Below are 20,893 nucleotides of genomic sequence, written 5' to 3'. Positions count from 1 at the left end.
ACAGCATAAGAAGCTTTTATTGCTTTGCAACTTCCTATGCGGTAATATAAAGTGACATTAAGTTAACCTCATACAGGAGGAGGCTCTAAGCTGCATGAGAACAGCCCTGTAGTGGCGATCCACCCTCAACAGTTTGTTCTCACATCACACTACGTCTCAACATGTTTTGTCGGTCGTGTCATGTGTCAGCTTTTCACAGATCAGAGATAGGAATAATCTCTCTGTTAGCAAAGGTCAGAGGCTACAGATCTCAGCAGCCACAGAGCTGAGGAGGGCTGCTGGTGGTGGTGGTGGTGGTGAAGCTGGTGTGAATAAGGGGCCCACCTTTACTTCCCCATCTACAGTTCCTTAAAGGTGGTCCGCTGAAGAACGGAGGCGAGTTTGTTAGTTAGGACTTTGGTTCTTTATTAGTGCATTTAGTAGCCTTGGTGAGAAATTCTGATCGCTCACATATTCAACATGTATTTGCTTTATTTAAATCGACGCATTTCTCAAGCAGTGAAGTCACAGTTAGAGTAAAGGTTAAATGAATGGATACACGTTTAAAAAGTAATATTAACACCATGTTTGGAAAAAACAAACAAGGACATGAATAAACTGGGGAGGAAGCAAAGTTAGACAAATCAAAAATATTCCAGTCAGGCCTGCGGTACAGAGGCAGAGAGGAGCTGTGCTGTTATCATGTGTGATGGCCTTGTGCTGGGAGAGAAGCTACCCTCTGGTCTGGTGGTGCTGCAGTTATGTACTTGTGTAGAGCGATCAAAAGCAGGAAGGAAAAGACTGTAAACGACATGCCTTATCTCATTTTTGTCACTCAAGCTGCGCTGCAAGATGCAGATGACCTAACACTGAAGACTTGAAGTTGAACAGAGCTGTTGAACCAGAAACTCTCTTTCATGTCTGGGATGAAAGACTGAGCTTTAAATGAAGCAAAAGATGTGCATAAGCTAATAATATAACAGACTGCAGACAGTACACAGGTGTGGTAATGCTGCAGTGCTAATCAGTGTGTGATTTATTTTCACCTCTCCTCTCGTCACAACTGTATGACCCTGGTTATTTCTGTGGTGACAAGTGAAGCGCACAATGTTTCCATTTGGTCAGTGTTTGCAGTAAGCAGACCTTCAGAAAAAGGCCTATTGGTGAGGTGTCAGTGAAAACTTCTTGCAGCTCTTCTGCAGTCATATTGGGATCTTGCTTTGCCCAGCAGACGTGCCAACCCTGCATCCCAAAAATGTGCTCAAGCTCATGTCTCAATTCCCTTTTGATAGGAACAGCATCATGTAGTAAAAAACATTTTTACTTTTAAAGTGAGATAAAGTCCTTTCACGCAGAGGAACAGGGTTTGTGTCCCCTGTGGGACCATTATTTTTAGACCTGTTCACTCACTGTATGGTTAGGTTCAGGAAAATACTCTGGTTTAGATTTAAATAAAAGCTTTCACCACAGCTTCTTCTTCATTGTCTGGGTTACCGAGGTGACGAGTCCCGTCCCTTCTAACATATGACTGGCAGGCTGAAAAGGAGCCACAGTTGGAAAACAAACAAAAAAAAATGGCAAAGATATGTTGATTGGAAACACATTGGCGATATGTCATGGGGAATTTAAACAGGGAGAAAATATGCTTCCCTAAAACTGTAACTGAGAATGGATTTATGGATGTTGTACACGTGGCAAAACTGAAAATAAAGCTGAGTTGATTTGAACTGAGTTGTATACGAGTAAGTCGTTTTTGGGAGAATGGGCTTGAAGTGCAGCTTTAACTGAAGGGTTTTAAAGACAAGCACAGTTTTAATGTCTGTCGGGGGATATATGGACTTTTTTTTTCACTTTAACAAAATACATCATGCTACTTTCACAACTGTAAATACAGCCACAGGCGAACCGTTTGCATCCAATTACACAAAAGAGACAAAAATGTAATACTTTCACTTAAGCATCTTTATACACACACGCACGCACGCACACTGTCTGTAATGATACAAAATGATTTGGAACTAAATGTACAGACTGACAAGATTTCTTTCATGATGTAAAACAGGGCCACAATAAAACATTTTTGGCTCAGTATTACAACTGTGATGGCAAAATGTGAGGAAGGGTCAGTTTTTTTTTATTTGGCATTATCCATCCCTTAGTGTGTAAAAACTGTAACAAAAACAGTGCAAAATTTTTAAAAAAAGAAAAAAAAAGTATTTTTGTAAAACTAGCATAAAAAGAAAATGCAGACAAGAGATTTTAAATAATGTTCAAAGCACAATTTGGTAGTTTACATATTGTCACCAACAAGTTATGAATTAAAGTTAATTGATTAGGTTGTTATTATTATTATTGAATGTCAAAGCCAGCACTTATGGTTTCCAGTTTGCATGCTTGGAGTCCAGAGCGTGCACATACTGTAAATATCATAAAGGAGAGCTTAACCAGTGCTTCGTAATTCATCTTTGTTTGCAAGGCACACAAGTATGGCTGAATTACTATCAACAATCCTTCTTTTTTTTTTTTCTTCTTTCTTTCTTTCTTTTCTTTTTAAATTGCAATAAAAAAATAATTTCATGGAATCCTCTTATTTTACAATTTCCAGTTTTATAACTGATAGGATTGGAGAATAGCATAAGTGTCTAGAATTTCTTCCTCATCTGCCGCTCAATCATCAGATCAAACTCCTGTCTTTCTCTGAAATAAAAGGGGGAAAAAAAAGAACACAGTCATTACACGTATTCACTATTTAGTGTAAAAACAAACGTCATAGTTTTATACACAAAGCCTTTACCTGTTACTTATACATCGTCCTTTTAGGTACTTTTCTTCTGCCTTTTTTACGGAAACTTTGTCTACCCCGGCAATGGCATTGATGATCGCCTGCACACAAGTACAATAATCTTAAACACCTGTACCACTGGATGAACATACAAAAATCACACACATGAGCTCTGATGAAAAGCTCCAGCTCACCTCAGGAAGAAGCACATCCAGAACAAAAGGGACGCGCTCCATGGATTTCACCTCAGCCAGACAAGAGGCCTTGGCCACAGCCGTTGCATAGAGCTCACTCAGGTACCAGTAGACCTGGTCCAACTGCTGGTCGTCCTCCAGGTATATGTTCACCACCCGTCTCCGATTGGCGCTCAAAAAGGAGCGAAGCCATCTGGACTGCTGCTGCCCACGGATCACAGCCTGGAAGGAGAGTTACACAGGAAGGATGGATTTCTTTATTTATTTAGTCAGGGAGTTTTTATAGCGGTGCTTAAAATTCCTATTATTATACTAGAATTATTGATCATGCTTAGTTTTACACGTCTTATTTCATTACATTAAAATCTCAAGTGTAGGTGACGTGTTTTCACTCTCTGACAGATTTGTTTCAGATTTGCACGCTTGGGCACACCCATTAGTCTTGGCAAAGCTGGCTGAGCTCCTGCATGATTTACATTTGTAGGGAGCGAAAAGGAATTTGTAATTATGCAAAAATTAAGGGCAGCTCACTGCTGCTTTGGCCAGAATTACAGCTGTACCATTTTTTAGCTTCTCCAAAGAACATTTTTTTTTCTTTTTTTTTTTGTTACCTGGCTGGCATGTCCGTTTAGTGTTTTGTATATGCTGGAAGGCACATCAAAAGAAAAAGAAGAATAAGGAGTCAATGCCATGAATGAGCATTTACATGCTGAAACTGCAGCGTATGGATGACAGTATCAAAATCATGGATCTGAGCTTCTAGGATTTCATACACAACAAACCTAAGGAACGATCCTGTCCACTTGCAGGGCGGGACTTTCCATACGATTTGGTTTCAAATCTAGAAACATGTCTGAATAACTCCAACATTACAACCTATGATTGTGTCGTGTAAATGGTCACTTATAGAGCACTTGTATCCAAAGCGTTTTACAATGTGTTTCTCATTCACAAACACATTTAGACACCAATGGCCACAGAGCTGCCATGCAAGGTGCTGCCTGCCATTAGGAGCAACTTCGGGTTCAGCGTCTTGTCCAAGGCGACTGTGGATGGGGCGGGGGATCGAACCTGTTGAGAACTGTGTTTAAGCAGAGTAATGGTCCGGCTGCGTCAAGTGGGGAGGGGTGAGTGGAGCAATATGGGGGTATTATTGTAGCGAAACTATTTGTTAATGTGTATGGAGAGTTGTGTGTCTAAATCTCAATCTGTGTGTTTGTAGTGAGATTTGTCAAAAGATTTGTCGAGTTTATTACTTAGTTTTACCAGGAAGCTGACCAACTACCTTCCACGTACAGGTAGGTTGCCCCTACAATCATAGGTTACACGCTAACTGCTACAAGTAATCCTCACTTATGATGTATTGTGTGATATATTTGTTTATTTTTGTAGTTAAGATCCTATCCTTTGCTTTAACATCGGATGTTTTTCATTGTTAATCTGTGTCAGACGGATCTAATGACATTCACTGTGATTCAGTGAAGAATTAAAAGTACTGACTAACCCTTGTGCTGTGACAGTCATAAGCGAAGATGCTGAAAAGTGATATAACCTAAGCAGCTACAGTGGTAATAATGATAGTTTGCATTCATTTAGCGCTTTTCAAGTGACCCGAGGATGCTTTACATATATGAAGAGCACAGGAACAGGACAAGGAGCAGTGCTGTACAGGGGGAAGGATCAGCTATGACCAGTGGCCTTGGTGAACAGGAGGGATCTGAGATTCAAAAGTGTGAAGAAACGAATTCCAGTGACTCATTTAAATCATTGACAATAGTTCAGCATGGACAACTGGGTCAAATTACATGACACGCAGCAGGATGTAATCTGATGACTGGCATCTAGGGGGACTGCCGTTTCCACATGAATCCACAACCACCGGTGACAGTGCTTTTTCAGAGTACACACACTGCTCTGGAAAAGTTACTGCTCGGTGCATCATGTTTTTCTGTGTGGACGCCTTACCAGCATGAATGCAGGATAAATGGTGTTGTGAGAAAGCAGCTGCTAATCTAAGAACTACAACATCAATACAGAAATGGATACAATCATACCAGGAGGTGTCCTTCCACCATGCGCTGCTTGACAATAAAATGTACGAGCTTCTGATTGGCACGGTTGTGGGCAGCATGGGTCCGGTCTGGCAGTAGTCTCTTTGAACTCCTGCTGACTTCCTCCTGCTGTTCACCAAAGCTGTCCTCCTTATGATCGTCACACGGCTCCTCCATCATCGTATCGTTTGCGATAGTTAGTCTCTCTGATTCTGCCTGCGGATATTTTCTCCTCACTGGATAGCCTGGAGAAGTGAAACACCACAAATATAGAGCTCTGTCAGGAAGACTCACATTTTCATAGCTTAGTGTTCTGAAGCCATAATAAAGACAAACTTACTCATGTCATGATCGAAGTACTCGATGAAGGAGCCAGAAAATGAGCCACATGCTACAGAGACACAACATAATTAGTACTGCTACTAATTCAGTGGTATTAAATATTATTTAACCCTCTGTACCTCAAAACCTGCTCTCAGAAATTCTTTTTTTCCCCCCCGAATGCCAAAATTACACCATTTATCATAGCAAAAATTGTTAAAACAGAAAGGATTTAATTATTATTTTTTGGATGGTTCTCAAACTAATCATGTGCGACCTTTAGTTTTGTCAGGAAAAACAATCAAACCTGAGGTAAACATTGGGATATTTCATCATGTTTCATTTAAACATTTGCAAAAAAATAAAATTAATATTTGTCTGCGCCAGATTCCATAAAGAACAAAAATTCTGCACTCCTCAAATTAGAATCCATTAGTGACCAAGAGTGGCATGACAGAATTTAACTACAAAATTTAGCTGAACTACAGGCAGTTCTTACTCGAAGCAGGAAGGAGACACACAGGGAAACAAATATTTACATAGTAAAATTCCCACAGCATGTAGAAGTGCCATTTTTCCCCAGTGCCGGTAACACCTGTGGGCACTTAGAGAAATGTTGTACGTGTTGATCCCAGGCTTCCTCATTGTTTTGTAAAATGAATATCAGGAATAAGAGATTTCACTTTAATTTATTTCTTCTTCTTTATGATTTATGGCATTATAATGTTAGTGTGGTGCACAAAATAGATTTTGGAGTTCTCTCTCTTTCTAGCCATGGTTGTGCTGTTTCCATACAGGTGCAGGAGTTTATACTGCAGCGAAAACTGAGCCCACCGTGGCTAAAACTGTGACAGGAGCAAAAAAAACAAACACTAACAAACTGCAAGGCGTTCAGAGGGCTAAATAAAATGCTTTGTCCGTTTCTGTTAGTCAAAGCACTGAATGAGCAACGCTTACCAATTTTGAATTCGTAGTCTGTTTTGAGATCCAAAGACCACGTGACCGCAGCATCAAAATTTTCTTTGGCTTTACACTGTGACAACCAGAGAGGCAGGCTGTCAATGTGTCAGTGAAACAATGCTTTAAAAACAACCAACTAAGTACCGTGTGAGCAGTTCTTACCACCAGCTCCTCAGCTTCTTCACAGTCAAAAGGCTTCAGGGATTTCAGAGGCACAGCAAACCTTCAAGTGCACAAAAGTACAACTAAAGCAAACTCCACATGGTTTGGTCATTCATGTGTGATGTAAATATCTGGATTTGTGTGGCCATTTTTAATGACATCAGGCAACAAAACAATGAGAGAAGACACCGAATGTTTCTTACCCTTTCTTTTTCTGAAGGTTTGAATACTCAATAAACACAATACTGGCTTTTCTCTGCTTACGGTTCACACTTTTTACCTGCAGAGACAAATAGACATTTTAAACTTTTAGGGTTTTGCCAGCCTTTCATGGTTCACCAACACTTTAAAGTGCAGAATGATAATTCAATTCACATTTCCGCTTGACTTTATACGAGGAAAAACGTCAGCTTCCCCTCGTATGAAGTCCATTTTACTGCTTAAATGCACTTAGTGTTTATCATCGCTGAAATGTTTCATCAACTAATGAATATAAGTTGTATGATAGAAAACTCACAGACAGCAGCTTTGCAAAACAGGTGTTTAAGTGATTAAATCCTCAGCTCAAGCATCTCAGATGAGTCAATTTGTTGATTTATTGGCAAAATGAATAATAATAATGAGCTAAAATCTTCCAAGCTGAGAAATTACATATCATTCCATCTATAAACCTTCACAAAAGCATCTTACTATGAGAAGCATCCACACGTTTTTGTACTCACCAATGCAGGCCAGAATGGATAACTTCTAAACTTGTGCCACACAAACACACCTTCTCTAATGGACGGGAGCTCTGAAAGACACAACATAAATAAAATAATCACCGTAAAGTACACAACAAGCACACACAATTCAACCATTTGCCCTCAGCCACTGGAGTTTCTCTCACTTTTATTTGCCTCCATCAAGTAACTTGGGAGCTCTTCCTCCTCATCATCTTCACTTTCTTCATCTTCCTGGAGTGAAATTGAGGGAAGCTGTTCCTCATAGTGACTCAGCTCTATTGACAGATCTGAGGACAGCAAGGAGTCATCTATTTTGGGGAGGGGTTCACAAAGATAACACAGAATTAGAGCAGACTATTTAGCTCACCGGAATTATTTAGAAATGTTTGCGGTTCGACCAGACCTAGTAGCTATCTGAGCACAGGTGAAACCACACAGAGCAGAACACATTTAAGACTAATTCTGCAAAAATAGCAGCTACATACAGTTTTGCTTTGGACTGTGAGCAGGGATGACCTCCTACAATAAACAGTCTGAGATTTCTTAAGTGTATAATGAGGCAGATGAGAACAAGGCCCTACCTTGCTCCGCTGAATCAGGGAGTTCAAATCGTGGTCTCGAGCGTTCACACCGCTGATTAGCGGTTTCCCCTTTTAAATTGCAAGTGTCATCCTTCCGCGTCCTGCCACGCCGGCGCTTGGCTGGAGAACCGTTGGTTTTGCTGCACATGTGCGATCGTTTGTTTGATGCCCTTTGTCCACCGTTTTGTGGCCGGCCAGCACCACCCCTCTTTGCTCTGCATTGGGATTTTGACTTGGAGCATGATGAGTCTATCTCTGATGTCTACAACGGTACAGAAAGGAGTTACTGAGATGAACAGTGCAGCTTGAGACAATGTTTATCAGTTAAAAAATAAGTAAACATCACACCTCTAGCTGAGTGGTGACTCTCGTGTACTCTAATCCCACTTGTTCTGCTCCATGAGGGGAGTTTAAAATGTTGGACAGGATGTCTGTGGAGGAGCTGTGGACTGGTGTGGAGGTCAGGCAGGCTTCTTGTGTTTGTCCTGGTTTTCTCTTTGCTCTTTCTGGAGTCGATGGTAAGGAACTGATACTGGATGGGCTGACAGGGGCAAAATCCCCGCCTGGCATGGCATCTGATTCCTCTGCAGCCGGCGATGACACAGCATCCGACATCTTCCTGGGCTTTCTTTTTCTTGTTTTTTGAGGTCTACCTGAAAAAATCATTTGCAGCCATATTACCACTGTCTTCTGGAGTCACCTTGTGTGTCTGAATAACCTAAATGTCGTTGAGTCTTGAAAGCATTTGAACTGATCACAAACTTCAGACAGTGAAATGAAGGCATGACTGCTTACCTTCCATTACTGCATCTATAAGATGTTCTTCAAGGCGCCAGGGCTGACACACAGGGAACAGGTTTGGCAGCTGTATGGTTGGGAAAAAAAAGAACAAGAGCACTGCAGTGATCCTCCTCAAGCACCCAGCACCCCTTGGATCCTACTAAACAGGCTGTACTTTGGCCTTGGCGCCATCAAACTCCTCTTCCCATTGCATCTATCACATTTTTTGTAAAGACTATTGTCGCTATGACAGAAGAGGCAGCATTTACGTATTTAAATGTAGATACAGGTGTGCGTGGAGGCTAAACGTTGCAGCGAAAACACTCGTAACCCAAGATGTGCTGCAAGCTAGCAGGGCAGCTGGCCAGAGACGCTATCAGGGAGCTAGCAGACAAGCTGCAACATGACATAACCCATGATAGCTGGTAAACAAACACCCTCAGAACCAGCTTTTTAATTGCTTTTTTTTAAAATCTGAAAACGTGACACTGGGTTTGCACTGTTTCTAAGGAGACTTATGTGTCATTAACAGCTAACAGCCGTTATTTAGCGCTACCTTCATAGTCACAGGGAACTTTAGCCGCACCTAGCCAAAACAATGCAACCATTCGCCCCCCAAAAACCTGGAGATTTAAACCATTAAAGCGACCGACTAGCTCTGTCTGAGGCAAAAACAAATGAGGGAATTACCCACAACGAGCCACTAACCTTAACAATCGCACAAATCGAGCCGTTTGTTGGGATAGTTAGCGTCCAGCTTCGAGCATCGTCGTGTTTGTGCGCATCCACTGCTACACGAAGCTAGCTAATTAAAAAAAAAGAGGAATTATTAAACATTTATAGCGAAAGTAACACGTCGTGCAGACTATTCCTGCTTTAACTTTGGGTGTTTGTTGTCACTCGTGGGTTGGGAACCTTCATTAGAGATGTAACGCCCCCCACTGGACCGGAGTGCGCTGCTTCCTCAAACATGACTGACGGCAGGTTGATGTTCACTCATCCACCGTGTACCAGGTGGTGTGAAGCAGATCTGCTGCGAGCACGACACACACAGGATACAGATTTGTTTTTTTGTTTTTTTTTTAAACATTTTTGATCAACGATATCATACCACTACACAACTCCCCCCTCCACCCAAACCCTATAGAGTTTTGCACTATTAAAAAAAACAACAAAAAATAATAAATGTCAGTTTGCTGCAGCTCCTCCATTTCAACATGTTCTCAGTCTCTTCTGTGGATTTCATTCAATGCACTGCACGTTTTGCATCATACACTATCACATTTTCACAATATCAAAGTGACATATATATATATATATATATTTCCATGTATTTTTTGGGGGGGAATTTTATAATATATGTGCATACATTCATTCAGCAGCGTACATAATGCATAGATCTGACAGCAGAAGAATTAATGAAGTAAACTAATACAATAGCAAGTAAGTACGGAAGCCCTAAGAGGACATGTTTTCCGTAAATAAGGACATAACAGGTTGACTAAAAAAGTCTCATATCCGACCCCATCCCCCCCACGAAGACCCAATCTAAAACCTATACTGTGGACTCTAGGAAGTGGTCTGTGGTGCTAAGTCTGTATTTGCAAGGTACAGCATAAGGGGTTGCCATATTTTTTTTAATTAAGATGTTTCTAATTCTTTCCAAATGCAGAGTATTAGTTCTACCCTCAAGCCACATCTTAGATGATGACACATTGGTACTCTTCATTCATGTGAGAATCTGTTTTTTTTGTTATTATGAGACCGTATGAGATCAAACACTGCTGTGTTTTACTTCATGTCTTAAAGGTTTCAGATAACCCCAAGAATAATGAGTACAGGGTCTGGCTGAATCACAGTCCCCATGACCTCAGGCGTTGGTGTTAAAAATAACAATCCAGAAAGAGTAAATCCTGTAACAAATATTTTTAACATGTTGTCTATTGCTGTGCAGAATTAAAACTGCAAGTCCAAGTCATTTGTGTTCTCCGTTAAAGAGCCCAGATACTGATACTATAACTGCCTTTCTCGCTTTTTCTTCTGCATATTTTTAAAAATAACATTGTACCAGCTTTTGCTATTTTTGTCTTCATGTTGATGCCATTCAGTACCCAAGTGCAGAAACCAAGCAAAACTGTCTCCTCAAGTTAATGAACTCATCTTTCATGCATAACCCCATGTCTATTGATAATGGTTTAACATGCCCTACTTTTATTTTATTTTTTTTGCCAGTATTCGGCAAACTATATCGACACTTTATCAGAAATACATCCAATATATTGATTTTAAATTCGACACCTTGATGCTTAGTTTCTTACAAAAACCATCTGTAGGCTTCTATGCCTTCACACATACAGTCGTCCTCAAATTCATTCATATCTTCCATTAAAGAAAAGACACAATTCACAATAGTCACTCAAAAAACTAAAAACTGACAAAAGTAATAATGAATAAAAATTATAATTTGGTGAAATAAGACATTGCTTTTGAATTGTGGTTGAAAAGAATAATTAAAAAAACAACAAAAAAAAAAAAATAATAATAATCTGTCCCAGACAAATTAGAGCACTTTGCTGATGAGCAGTGGACCAAAATCAAAATAGCTGTCAACAGGTGCAGAAGTCTGATTGAGAGTTACAGAAAACACTGGATTGCAGTGATTGGCTCAAAGAGCTGTTCAACAAAATATTAGTTTACGGGTCCCATCATGCTTGTTTGTTTGTTTTTTGGGTTTTTTTTTCTTTTCCAAATATTTCTGTTGAACCACAATTCAAAAGCAACATCATCTTTTTCATTAAAGTTTTATTTATTACTTTATTACTACTTTATTATTACTTTTGTCAATTTCAACTTATTTCAATGACGGCTGTTTTTTTCTTTCTTTAATATGAGGGTATGAATAAATTTGAGGACGACTGTATTTTATCATAACACACTCGTACAATTTATGCTGTGGTTTTGTCTTTCCTACTGTTTCATGACAATATGTCTTTTCTCTTAAAGTGTTTCAGAGCTGACACATTGTTCTGTTAAAGTGTCCCAGGATCCTGAAACTGAAGCAGCAAAATGGGATTCATCCTCTCATTAATGTCATTGAAATCACTGTAGGTAAACTTCAGCTACAGGAGATCTTTTCTTTCAGTGGCCATCAAACTGTTTTACTTCCTCTTTCTGCAGGAAGGACACATAAACACTGGACACTGATATCTGAATAATAATATCATTTGCAATATGACTTTTCCCAGTCGTTTGTTCGTTATCAATTCAGTATCATGTGCAATATTTACTCGGTCTAATGACTCTGTCAGTCAGTGCAATGAGCAATATGTCATTTTTCTTGCGTAATATTATTTGACTACCTCAGAGTCATTTCCAGTATTACTTCTCTAGTCTTATTTTAACTTTTTGTTTTTGGGTTTTTTAAACAACTTCGTTTTCAGTAATGTATCACACTTGCCTCATGTATTCTTATGTTGTTTAATTCTGTTTTCTGAGCAATATCTGGCACAAGAACTTCCTTTACGATAAATAGTTCTGTCAAATCACTTCATGTCTATTTCAGTGAAGATCTGCTGCTTCCTCAGTGCAGTGTGCATTTCTGTGCAGATTTAAAACAGACATTAGCATATCATGTCCGGCACACTCCTGTTCACTGAGCTGCAGTCTTGTTCCTGCAGTAATACCTCCACGGCAGCAGCAGAGTGCACTGTGTAACCACTTGTCAGCGGCTCTCAGTTCCTGAAAACACTTGAGTGACTTCATGTAGGGGTGTCTCCTTCTCTACAGATGCAGAGAGATTACTGCTCATGCACTGATATTTACACTCTCCAAAAAGAGTTGGATCTTTTTTCCCCCCTTAGCACACCACATACACATGATTTGTTTAAATGGCTGGATTTTCTTTTCTCATTTATTTTTTGACTGACAGAGATGTTTCCATTTCTAAACAGGGAAGTTGGTCAAGACAAAAAGAGGTTACAACATTTAGTTTGACAGAATCAGAGCAGAGTTATTCAACATTTCTGTGTAACCTTTTTGTTCAGCTCCATCCCTGAAAGCCTTTTACCTCATCAGCAGCCTGCTTCATTATGAACAGAGGGATCCATGGCTGTAACCAGGAATTTAGAAATTCTGAGGTCAAGTTCAAAGCAAAAAGAAAGTCTGTGAAATATGTGAACCGTTAAAAATGTTTTAATTGAAATTGTTTAGTTCTGTGTAATTAAAGTATTCTCAAATCTCAAATCTAATGAGAATATAGACAGAAAATTATTATTATATTTTTTCTCTTCTAGTCCATCTAAAAATGCCAGACCCAGTCATAAACACCTGTAAAGTCCTGAGTGCTTTAGTACAGTCATGAACGTGCCTCTGTCTGACACTACATAGGTGTGCAGCTTATCTTACATCCACACTCTCATAAATCCTGGAATCTAAAAACTCTCCCTCGCTTCACACACGCAAGAGTCCACCTGCCCCTCAGCTGGAACCTCTGGATTGGCCTGAGGTGGAAGAGGGGCAGGTTGGCCCCGCCCCTCATCCAGATGTGCTCCTCGCTCGTGCCTCTTCAGTCCACTGCTGGCTTCGGCACAGTGCGCAGCCTCGGGAAGTCAACAGGAGGATAAACGGACGGCAACACTTCAAGTATAAACAACGAGGAACTGCCTCCTGTAGCTGCGGCCGGATCTTTTTTTTACTCGGTCTAATGAGTCTGTCGGTAACCCGCGAAACCTGAGCGGTGTGTCGGAGCTGCCCGCCCCTCCTCCCCTCCCCGGAGGGGTCGCTTTCACCTGGGCAGGCTGAGCCGCAGAGCTGATGGAGAGAGGCAGGGCAGCGCGCACAGCTCCATCCACACTCTGAGGACAGGGAGCGGTCTGATTTCACACGACCTGCTTGTTTTTCAAAGAAGAGATTCGAGGTTTATTTTTATTTTCTTGTAGACGCATTGGAAAAAAACCATTTGGGATTTTTTTTAATTTTAATTTTTGAAAGGGAATGGGGATGTAACCGGTGTCCTCATGCATCTGGAAGTGGCGTGAGGTTCCCTCCAGCCTGAGAAGAGCAAACTGCAGGGGCGTGTGGTTAATTGAAATCGACCCGGTGGTCTCTTTTTTTGAATGTGAAGAAGCAGCAGCAGAGGTTTCTTTCTCCTCTCCTCCTCCTCCTCCTCCTCATCCTCCCCCCTTTTCCTCTCACCTCCAACATGACTTCACTGTCGGGGACTAAGGAGAGGTCTGTGAGCAGCCGGAGCAGAAAATATGGGGTAGGTTATTCATTCCTGCAGCCACAGACACTCCTCTGTTAGAAGAAACATCCAAACTTATCATCCATTCAGTGCTGCATGTGCTTCATCTCACACCCTGTTTTTTTTATTTCATAGGAAACTAGTTTGCTCTTCTTTCCTGGGTAAATATGAAACTGATCTGTTCCTGCTGTTGATTCTTTGTGAACATCACACTTCACGCATCACTGCTTATGGTGTCACAACAAGGGCATGCATTTCCGCCACGTCTTTTAATTATCGCAGAGGATGGAGCAGTTAAACACACTCACACCTGTGCCTACCACCTACAGCCCTAATTAGCATTAATTTATAAGGCAGGGTTCGGTCACATTGCACCCACCTCTTCGCTTGCAGATGATAGAGCGTTCCCACCTATCAGCCTGCTTGCTGCTGCTTTATTACAGCCCTTGTGAGGGATCACAGTAGTGCCCAACCTCTCCAGTCAACACCACATCAATGGGTCTGTTCTCTGGCTGGATTTACCCAGCCGCAAAAGATCAAATTCTCGACTCCTTGCGGCTCATTTGATGTTCCCGTGTGGCTGAATAGAACAAAGTACCAAAGGTCTACGAGGACTTGATCCTATTTAGTGCTTAATGGAACCATCCAATATGTTGACTGCTTTGACTTTGGTTGTTGAACCGTTGCAGTAAATGTTTAATACCGCGTAAATGTTGGAAGGCTTTTAACTGAATGTCCATTTGATTTAATGCCCTAATGTTAGGTTGGCTCCCTGTTGCCTGGGTGGGTTATTTGCATCATGGCATACTGTAACTGTCTGCTGTAAGAATAGACACTGGAGCTCTGGTTCAGGTTCAGCCAGGATCATTTGTTGCTGATTCTCTCTCGTGAATCACACAAATATTGGAGGATTTGTTGAATTCATCTCAACTGGGAAAACAGGCAAAATGCAAATATATACAGGCTGTGTGCTCGCTCCCCCTCCTCAGGATTTTGTTCTCGTTCCAGTGCAACCTGTTGGGCAGACTTATCAGAGTACATACTCACACAACTCTTCCATGATGTAGCCGATTATGATTTACCTGCCATGACATGTTTAGTAAACTTTTCAAAAACCTTTCCATAGATGCCGGACACCTCCCCGACCAAATCTGCCTCCATTTTCCCGGACACGTGGTACCGAAAGGCGTACGAGGAAAACACTCGCTCCGGCACTCGTCCCGCCCCAGAGGGTGCCGGCTCCATGCCAAGCTCCACGGGCACCCCGTCCCCAGGATCAGGGATCTCCTCACCGGGGTCCTTCTCTGGATCACCAGGGACCATCTCCCCAGGGATTGGGACAGGATCACCGGGCTCTCTAGGTGGCTCCCCGGGGTTTGGGACGGGCTCGCCGGCCTCAGGCAGCGGAAGCTCCCCCGGTAGCGAAAGAGGGATATGGTGCGAGAACTGCAACGCTCGGCTGACAGAGTTGAAGCGACAGGCGCTGAAACTGCTCATCCCCGGACCTTACTCCAGCAAGGTAAAAATCACACATTGATTTCTTGCCCTTGTGTCTCATGATGTGAACGAGTGTGTTTAGGAGTCATGTAAGCTTTTGTACCACCTGACCTGCCATCCAGCGGTGAGTTAGTTTTGCTCAGTGGCATCCAAAAATAACGTGTTCCTTCATTAACTGTGGCATTTGGACAGCAACACTTATTAACTCGGTTGCTCAGGAAAGACTCCTAATCATCCCCTTGCTTACTGTGTTGCTGTGTCATCAGAGTTATTGTTGTCATAAATCACGAGGATGCCCTAATTTGTCCAACCCCCATTTGACCAGCTGTGAAAAAGAGCAGGAACTGAACAGGATAATTATTGTATCCGAAGCTGTTAATCAATTACAAGAAGGAGTGTCAAAAACAAAATGATAAACATCGATGAGACATTTTTGATTTTTGTCTTACAGTTTCCCATTTTACCTGATTGATCATTATATCACCAAAAAATCAATGAGCTCACTTTATTCTATATTGCTTTTCTCCTTTTGAGGGAATTAACATGATGGATTACTGACAGACATTGACCTCTTAGAGCAGCTATTAATCCATATGGACTGCTGCCGTTTCTAATTATCTTTGACAGGTGATTCCTTTTTTTTTTCTTTTCTTTGGGGAATCTATCTAATCAGTTTTATTTCTATTTGTCCAGTGAGTCTCAATATGAAGGATGTGAGTGCTGCAAGCTGATTCAGGAAGTCAGATCAAATCATGCACTATCATGTATCTCATATTTCTTATTATCTCATCACTTACTGGGTTTATGCTTTTTAACCTATAATTAATCAGTGAAATAAACCTGTGCTAGCAACATCTAACGTGCTCTTTTCAACTAAAAGCAGAGCCATTTGTTGTCACTAAAGAAGTGTTTCTTTCTGGGTTTTGACTTCACATTATTGAAACAAATAGGATTAATTTTCAAGACTTGTTTGGTTCATGGAGAGAGTGGCCATGCACATGTTGTATTAATGATGAAAAAAAAACTTATTGAAAATCCTGGCAGGGTTTTTGACTCTTTTTCAAACACGTTGCCTTCAGGTCTAATGTCCTGCTGCTGGAGCTGACTGAGTTTTAGTTATAAATACAGTGGTCCACACATCAGCCTTTGAGTTAATTGGTAATAAATAAACAGACATTACGCACCATGGGGCTGATAAAGTGCAGCTATCGAGACAGAGTCAGATATAAGACCGTAGTGTGGCATTGAGGCTGACTGTGCAGAGACAGAGGTGGAGTCACGGGATTCTTATTAGCTCGAGAGCATGAACAGTTGGAAATTGTTAGGAGCAGTGGGGGTTAGTTGGGACTGTTGGTTGGCAGACCACTAATTAAAGCGTTATTTGTGAGGTTTGGTTTAGTTCAGGCTGATTAAGGCTTTCCCGTTGTGGTTAACTTTATTGCAGTGTAGACTAAGTGTAGGCACATCATACAGTGTTGTAGCTGGTGTAGGTGTAAATCTTAATCTTAAATCTATCTGCAACTAATATAGAAGAGGATGATATCTAAGTATAACCAAACTTTGTATGAAAACTATGGTCTGCCAGCTCAAAACATTCACAAAGGTCATTAAAGTCCAAGATCCCTCTCATGGCTCAAGGCTTTGTCAATGAAAAATAGAGATTTTATTGAATTTTTCTCCGCGCGCCCGACTGACTCAAACTCTGAAGTATGAGCGAGGAAATGGACTGGGACACTGGGAGAATCTTGTGGCCTCTGTACACGTACCCTGTGCATGCAGCACATTGAATATAGTCATAGTCATTTCACACTTATGAGAGCAAACATGTGCCTCTGGCATGTGTTCTTAAATGTGTTATTTTGTGTCTGTGCTTCTAATGAAGTTTTCCCTGAGTGGACTGACTCAGGGTGTGTTTGTGGCTCCAGACTGCAGTGGTTCTTGTATGAATTAATTACATTGGCTGTTTTTGCTCGTGTTTGGACATTTCTTCCTTTGATATGGGCTTGTTTGAACCTTGGTTAGACACAAGCGATGCTTCACAGAAACTAATATCAGTAAAATTCATATAACTGTATGTTTCATGGCGTAGGGGAATGGTTTAACTCATAAGGAATTTAAACTATAGTACAAGATGTGTCTCTGACTTAAACCTGTTTTCACTAACAGGCATTCTGCAGGTTATACAGACAGCCTAATTGAAAGCTGCCCTGTACTGCCCTTATTTTGTGTTGTTGGCCACTGACCAGCTCCACTGCAGGAGCAGAGGTTAGTTTCCTTGCTATAAAAATACCTCTGGGTCATTACTGAAGAATTGCACAGTTCAGTTATTTTAGCCAGTTAGAATTTCCTGGCTGTTTCTTTTTCTTTTTCTTTTTTTTTTAACCTCGTCCTCTTATTACAGGACTGAAGTGACCCATGCAGGTGTTCTGTGTCACAGAAAAGTTGAACTCCTCGGTGAAGCAATGTGACTTAATAATCCTTCTCCTTCACCAAATGTGCTGGAGCAGCAGTTCAGCTTTTGTGTGTGTGTGTGTGTGTGTGTGTGTGTGTGTGCGTGTGTGTATGTGTGTGTGAGTGTGTGTGTGTGTGTGTGTGTTCCTGGTGTACTGTCAGCATGAGACCCCATGTTATTCCCACAGGACACAGGACATATGTGACCCCACACAGCTAGAATAAAAACACACATCCACTCACGTATACACACACACACACACACACACACACCTACACTCACACCTACACACACACACACACACACACACACACACCAAAACAAAACTCTCTTTGTCTTTGGATTTGAATACACGACAAGTCATGCTTGACCCGTGCTAGCCACACACACCTACACACACACACACACACACACACACACATTCATGTTTCTATTGTTTCAAAGTACATCACATTTGCTCGCATTAATAACCATAACCACTACTTGCCAAACCTAAACCCTCTTTTTTTTTTTGAACATCAAATCAATTCTCCACCGTGAAATTTAGTGATCTACGTTATTGGGACTGGCTTTTTGTATCCAAAAGGGACAAAATAAAAAGAAACATGTGACTATGTAAACACATTTGTCTCCACAACATTAGTAATACAAGTGCACACACACACACACACATTCTCGCACTGGGCTGTTAATAGTATGCTAATGATGACCTTCACCGCTCTTACCTTTTGAATATTTTGCTGTTTGCATGTCTGCAGTTCAGTGTGAGTGCGTGCGTGATTGTGCACAAACACACACACACACACACACACACACACACACACACAAACACGCCTCCATGTTTGTCATTATGCTTAAATGTCAAGATATTATATTGTAGCAGACAAACCACCGTTTGAAGGCTTTTCCACTTGTAGACTGTAAAAGCTACTATTAGTCTGTGTAAACAAAGAGCTTTGTCTGTGCATTTTTTTTTTTTGTCAATTACATTGAACACGGCACATTAATGCATTTAGTCATTCAAGAACCGCCTGCTCCAGGAGTCACGGCGGTTCACAGATGAAGAGATAGAAGAGAGACGAAGATCGACTGGAGGAGTAACTGACTGCAGACATGGAGGCAAAAGGCTTCACTGTATGTAGCGTGTGTCTCCTTCCTGATGTGACTTAGATGTTGCCCTCCAATTAAACTTAATTCCATTTCAGTTCATTTTGCCCCATATTTTTATTGCTCCTGTTGTCAGCTGGATGAGAGGGAGAAAGAGAGAGGGGCAGGCAGGTCATATTGCCGGGGGCAGAGTGGGCGGGAGTGTGGGGCAAAAAAGTGCTCTGTTGAGGGATTAGAATGAGCATGTATGTTTTCAGGTTTAGACACACACACACACACACACACACGCACACTTTTAACTACAGGACTCCAAAGCACATCTGGCTACACAGCTGTACTCACTTAAGGCCTCGGTCGCTGCTCTACTGGTGTGTACATGCATGTGTCTGTCGGTGTCTGTGTGTTCATCCCTTATGTCCACGCCCAAATCATAAATGGATGGAGGGCTGATGTGCTTTTGGTTCGTCCAGTTCAGCTCAGGAAAGTGGGTCACTCGGTGCGTTTTATTCACCAGCAAAGTGTCTGTTTCAGATCAACTGAAAGTCAAAACCACCCATGTTTATAAAGCGAAACATATACAGTTCCACTTCAGACATAAAAATAAAGCCAAAGAAGGACATGTTTGGGAGTATATTCACTCCCTGAGGACCTCCTACTGGCAACTTGAGATTTATTGAGATTGCTTTCATCTGCACTTTTTTAGTCGACGTGAACATGGTACATGAAGGACAGAGTACTTCACTGTTGGACTTCCTTCTGGATATATTTATCATATATGCACTTTAAGTGTTTATATTAGCAGACCCATTGATGTGTCTGCCGAGATGTGAGTGCAGATTAAACAGCTGTCAGACGTTTATGCTGCACATAGATTTAATGCACGTTACCAAGGCTGGGATCATTTACAGTTACAATGTGGTGACACTGGAAAAGTAAATCTCTCGATGGTTCTCACATGCAGTTTTCTTCAGTTTCCTTGTTCATGCCAAAGTTCCCATAAACTCAACCAGTTCTTTAGAAAGTGCAAGCCAAGAGTTATTGCCAAACATTATTAGTTTCTCTGCTTACCTTTGCAACGAACCAGCTTCTTTGTCTGCTTCTCAAACTATTTGTTCTTATATGGAAAAATTAACACCATAACATCATACCAATCCTGAGTAATTCTTGCTCTACATGACGTTTGTGATGTGATAGTATTGATATTGTAGCAAAGTTTAGGTATGTCAGGATGTTGTTGGTAAAATGGAGCAGGTGGTTGCAGTGACAGCAGTAACGCAGGTGTTGTACCAGACCATGGTGGTGACGACAAAGCTTAACCGTAAGGCAAAGCTCTTAATTTTTTTCCAATCTGTTTCAACTCTCACCAATGGTCATGAGCTCTGGATAGGGACAGAACGAATCAGATCGTGGATACAAGTGGTTAAAGTCTGTGAGGTGCCTACACTCAGTCTCGGAGATAGGATGAGGGTCATTGGTCCTTTACGTCAAAAGGAGTAAGATAAGGAGGTTCAGGCATCTGAGTAAGACGCCTCCTGGGTGCCTTCCTGTGGAGGTTTTCAAGGCAGGCTCAGCTGGGAGGAAACCCCAGGGTAGACCCTGAACTCACTGGACAAATAACACATCTCATCTGGCCTGGAAATGCCTCAGGATCCCCCAGGAGGAACTGGAAAATGTTGTTATGGAGAAGGACATTTGGAATGCTCTGCTTCACCTGCTGCTACCTGTAACCTTTTACTGTCTGGATAAGCAGAAGAAAATGGATGGATGGATGGATGGATGGATGGATGGATGGATGGACGGATGGATGGATGGATGGATGGAAGGATGGATGGATGGTATTCTGAATTTTGAATGATGTATTGGTGAGGTCTTTAGTGATATTCCTGTCAAAATTAAGTTTATGGAGGATTTTAGTAGAAATCCTCTGTCTCTGGACAAGTTTAAGTCCAAGAAACATGGTGTTGAAATCAGTTAACTTTGAGTTAGTAACTTGCGTGCTGGTGCTTCAACAAAAACAGAAATTAACTGATATATGTGTGGAATATAGTTCATATATTAAT

General features: G+C 41.3%; 2 protein-coding genes across 3 annotated transcripts in view; one reads left to right on the top strand and one right to left on the bottom strand.

Moving 5' to 3' along the window:
• Positions 1-1,918: 1,918 nt before the first annotated feature.
• LOC103367183 (PWWP domain-containing protein MUM1-like) lies at positions 1,919-9,551 on the bottom strand. 2 transcript variants are annotated; one of them, XM_008295138.1, is made up of 15 exons: positions 9,451-9,551; positions 9,244-9,340; positions 8,551-8,620; positions 8,104-8,408; positions 7,756-8,017; positions 7,339-7,482; positions 7,172-7,242; positions 6,653-6,729; positions 6,450-6,510; positions 6,285-6,360; positions 5,347-5,397; positions 5,010-5,251; positions 2,956-3,177; positions 2,774-2,862; positions 1,919-2,676 (listed from the first exon to the last, which is right to left on the bottom strand). In XM_008295138.1, exons 3-15 carry the CDS (start codon positions 8,555-8,557, stop codon positions 2,622-2,624), a joined length of 1,662 nt encoding a protein of 553 aa, XP_008293360.1. In that variant the 5' UTR covers positions 8,558-8,620; positions 9,244-9,340; positions 9,451-9,551; the 3' UTR covers positions 1,919-2,621. The 2 variants fall into 2 exon arrangements, with proteins under 2 accessions (XP_008293360.1, XP_008293359.1); XM_008295137.1 differs by lacking the exon at positions 9,451-9,551 and having other exon boundaries at positions 9,244-9,433.
• Positions 9,552-13,704: 4,153 nt separating this feature from the next.
• The window catches only part of kif26ba (kinesin family member 26Ba), a 106,727-nt gene continuing 99,538 nt past the window's right edge, over positions 13,705-20,893 (top strand). Inside the window, exons 1-2 of the mRNA XM_008295139.1 lie at positions 13,705-13,795; positions 14,904-15,296. Of these exons, the coding sequence (XP_008293361.1) occupies positions 13,736-13,795; positions 14,904-15,296 (453 nt within the window). The 5' untranslated portion in view covers positions 13,705-13,735. The remainder of the gene's footprint in view (positions 13,796-14,903; positions 15,297-20,893) is intronic.

This window comes from Stegastes partitus, unplaced genomic scaffold (genome assembly GCF_000690725.1).
Source record: "Stegastes partitus isolate 25-593 unplaced genomic scaffold, Stegastes_partitus-1.0.2 Scaffold1024, whole genome shotgun sequence".
NCBI classification, from domain to species: Eukaryota; Metazoa; Chordata; class Actinopteri; family Pomacentridae; genus Stegastes; species Stegastes partitus.
Note: the sequence above shows the minus strand (reverse complement) of the source record. Positions and strands in the feature narration are given on the sequence as shown.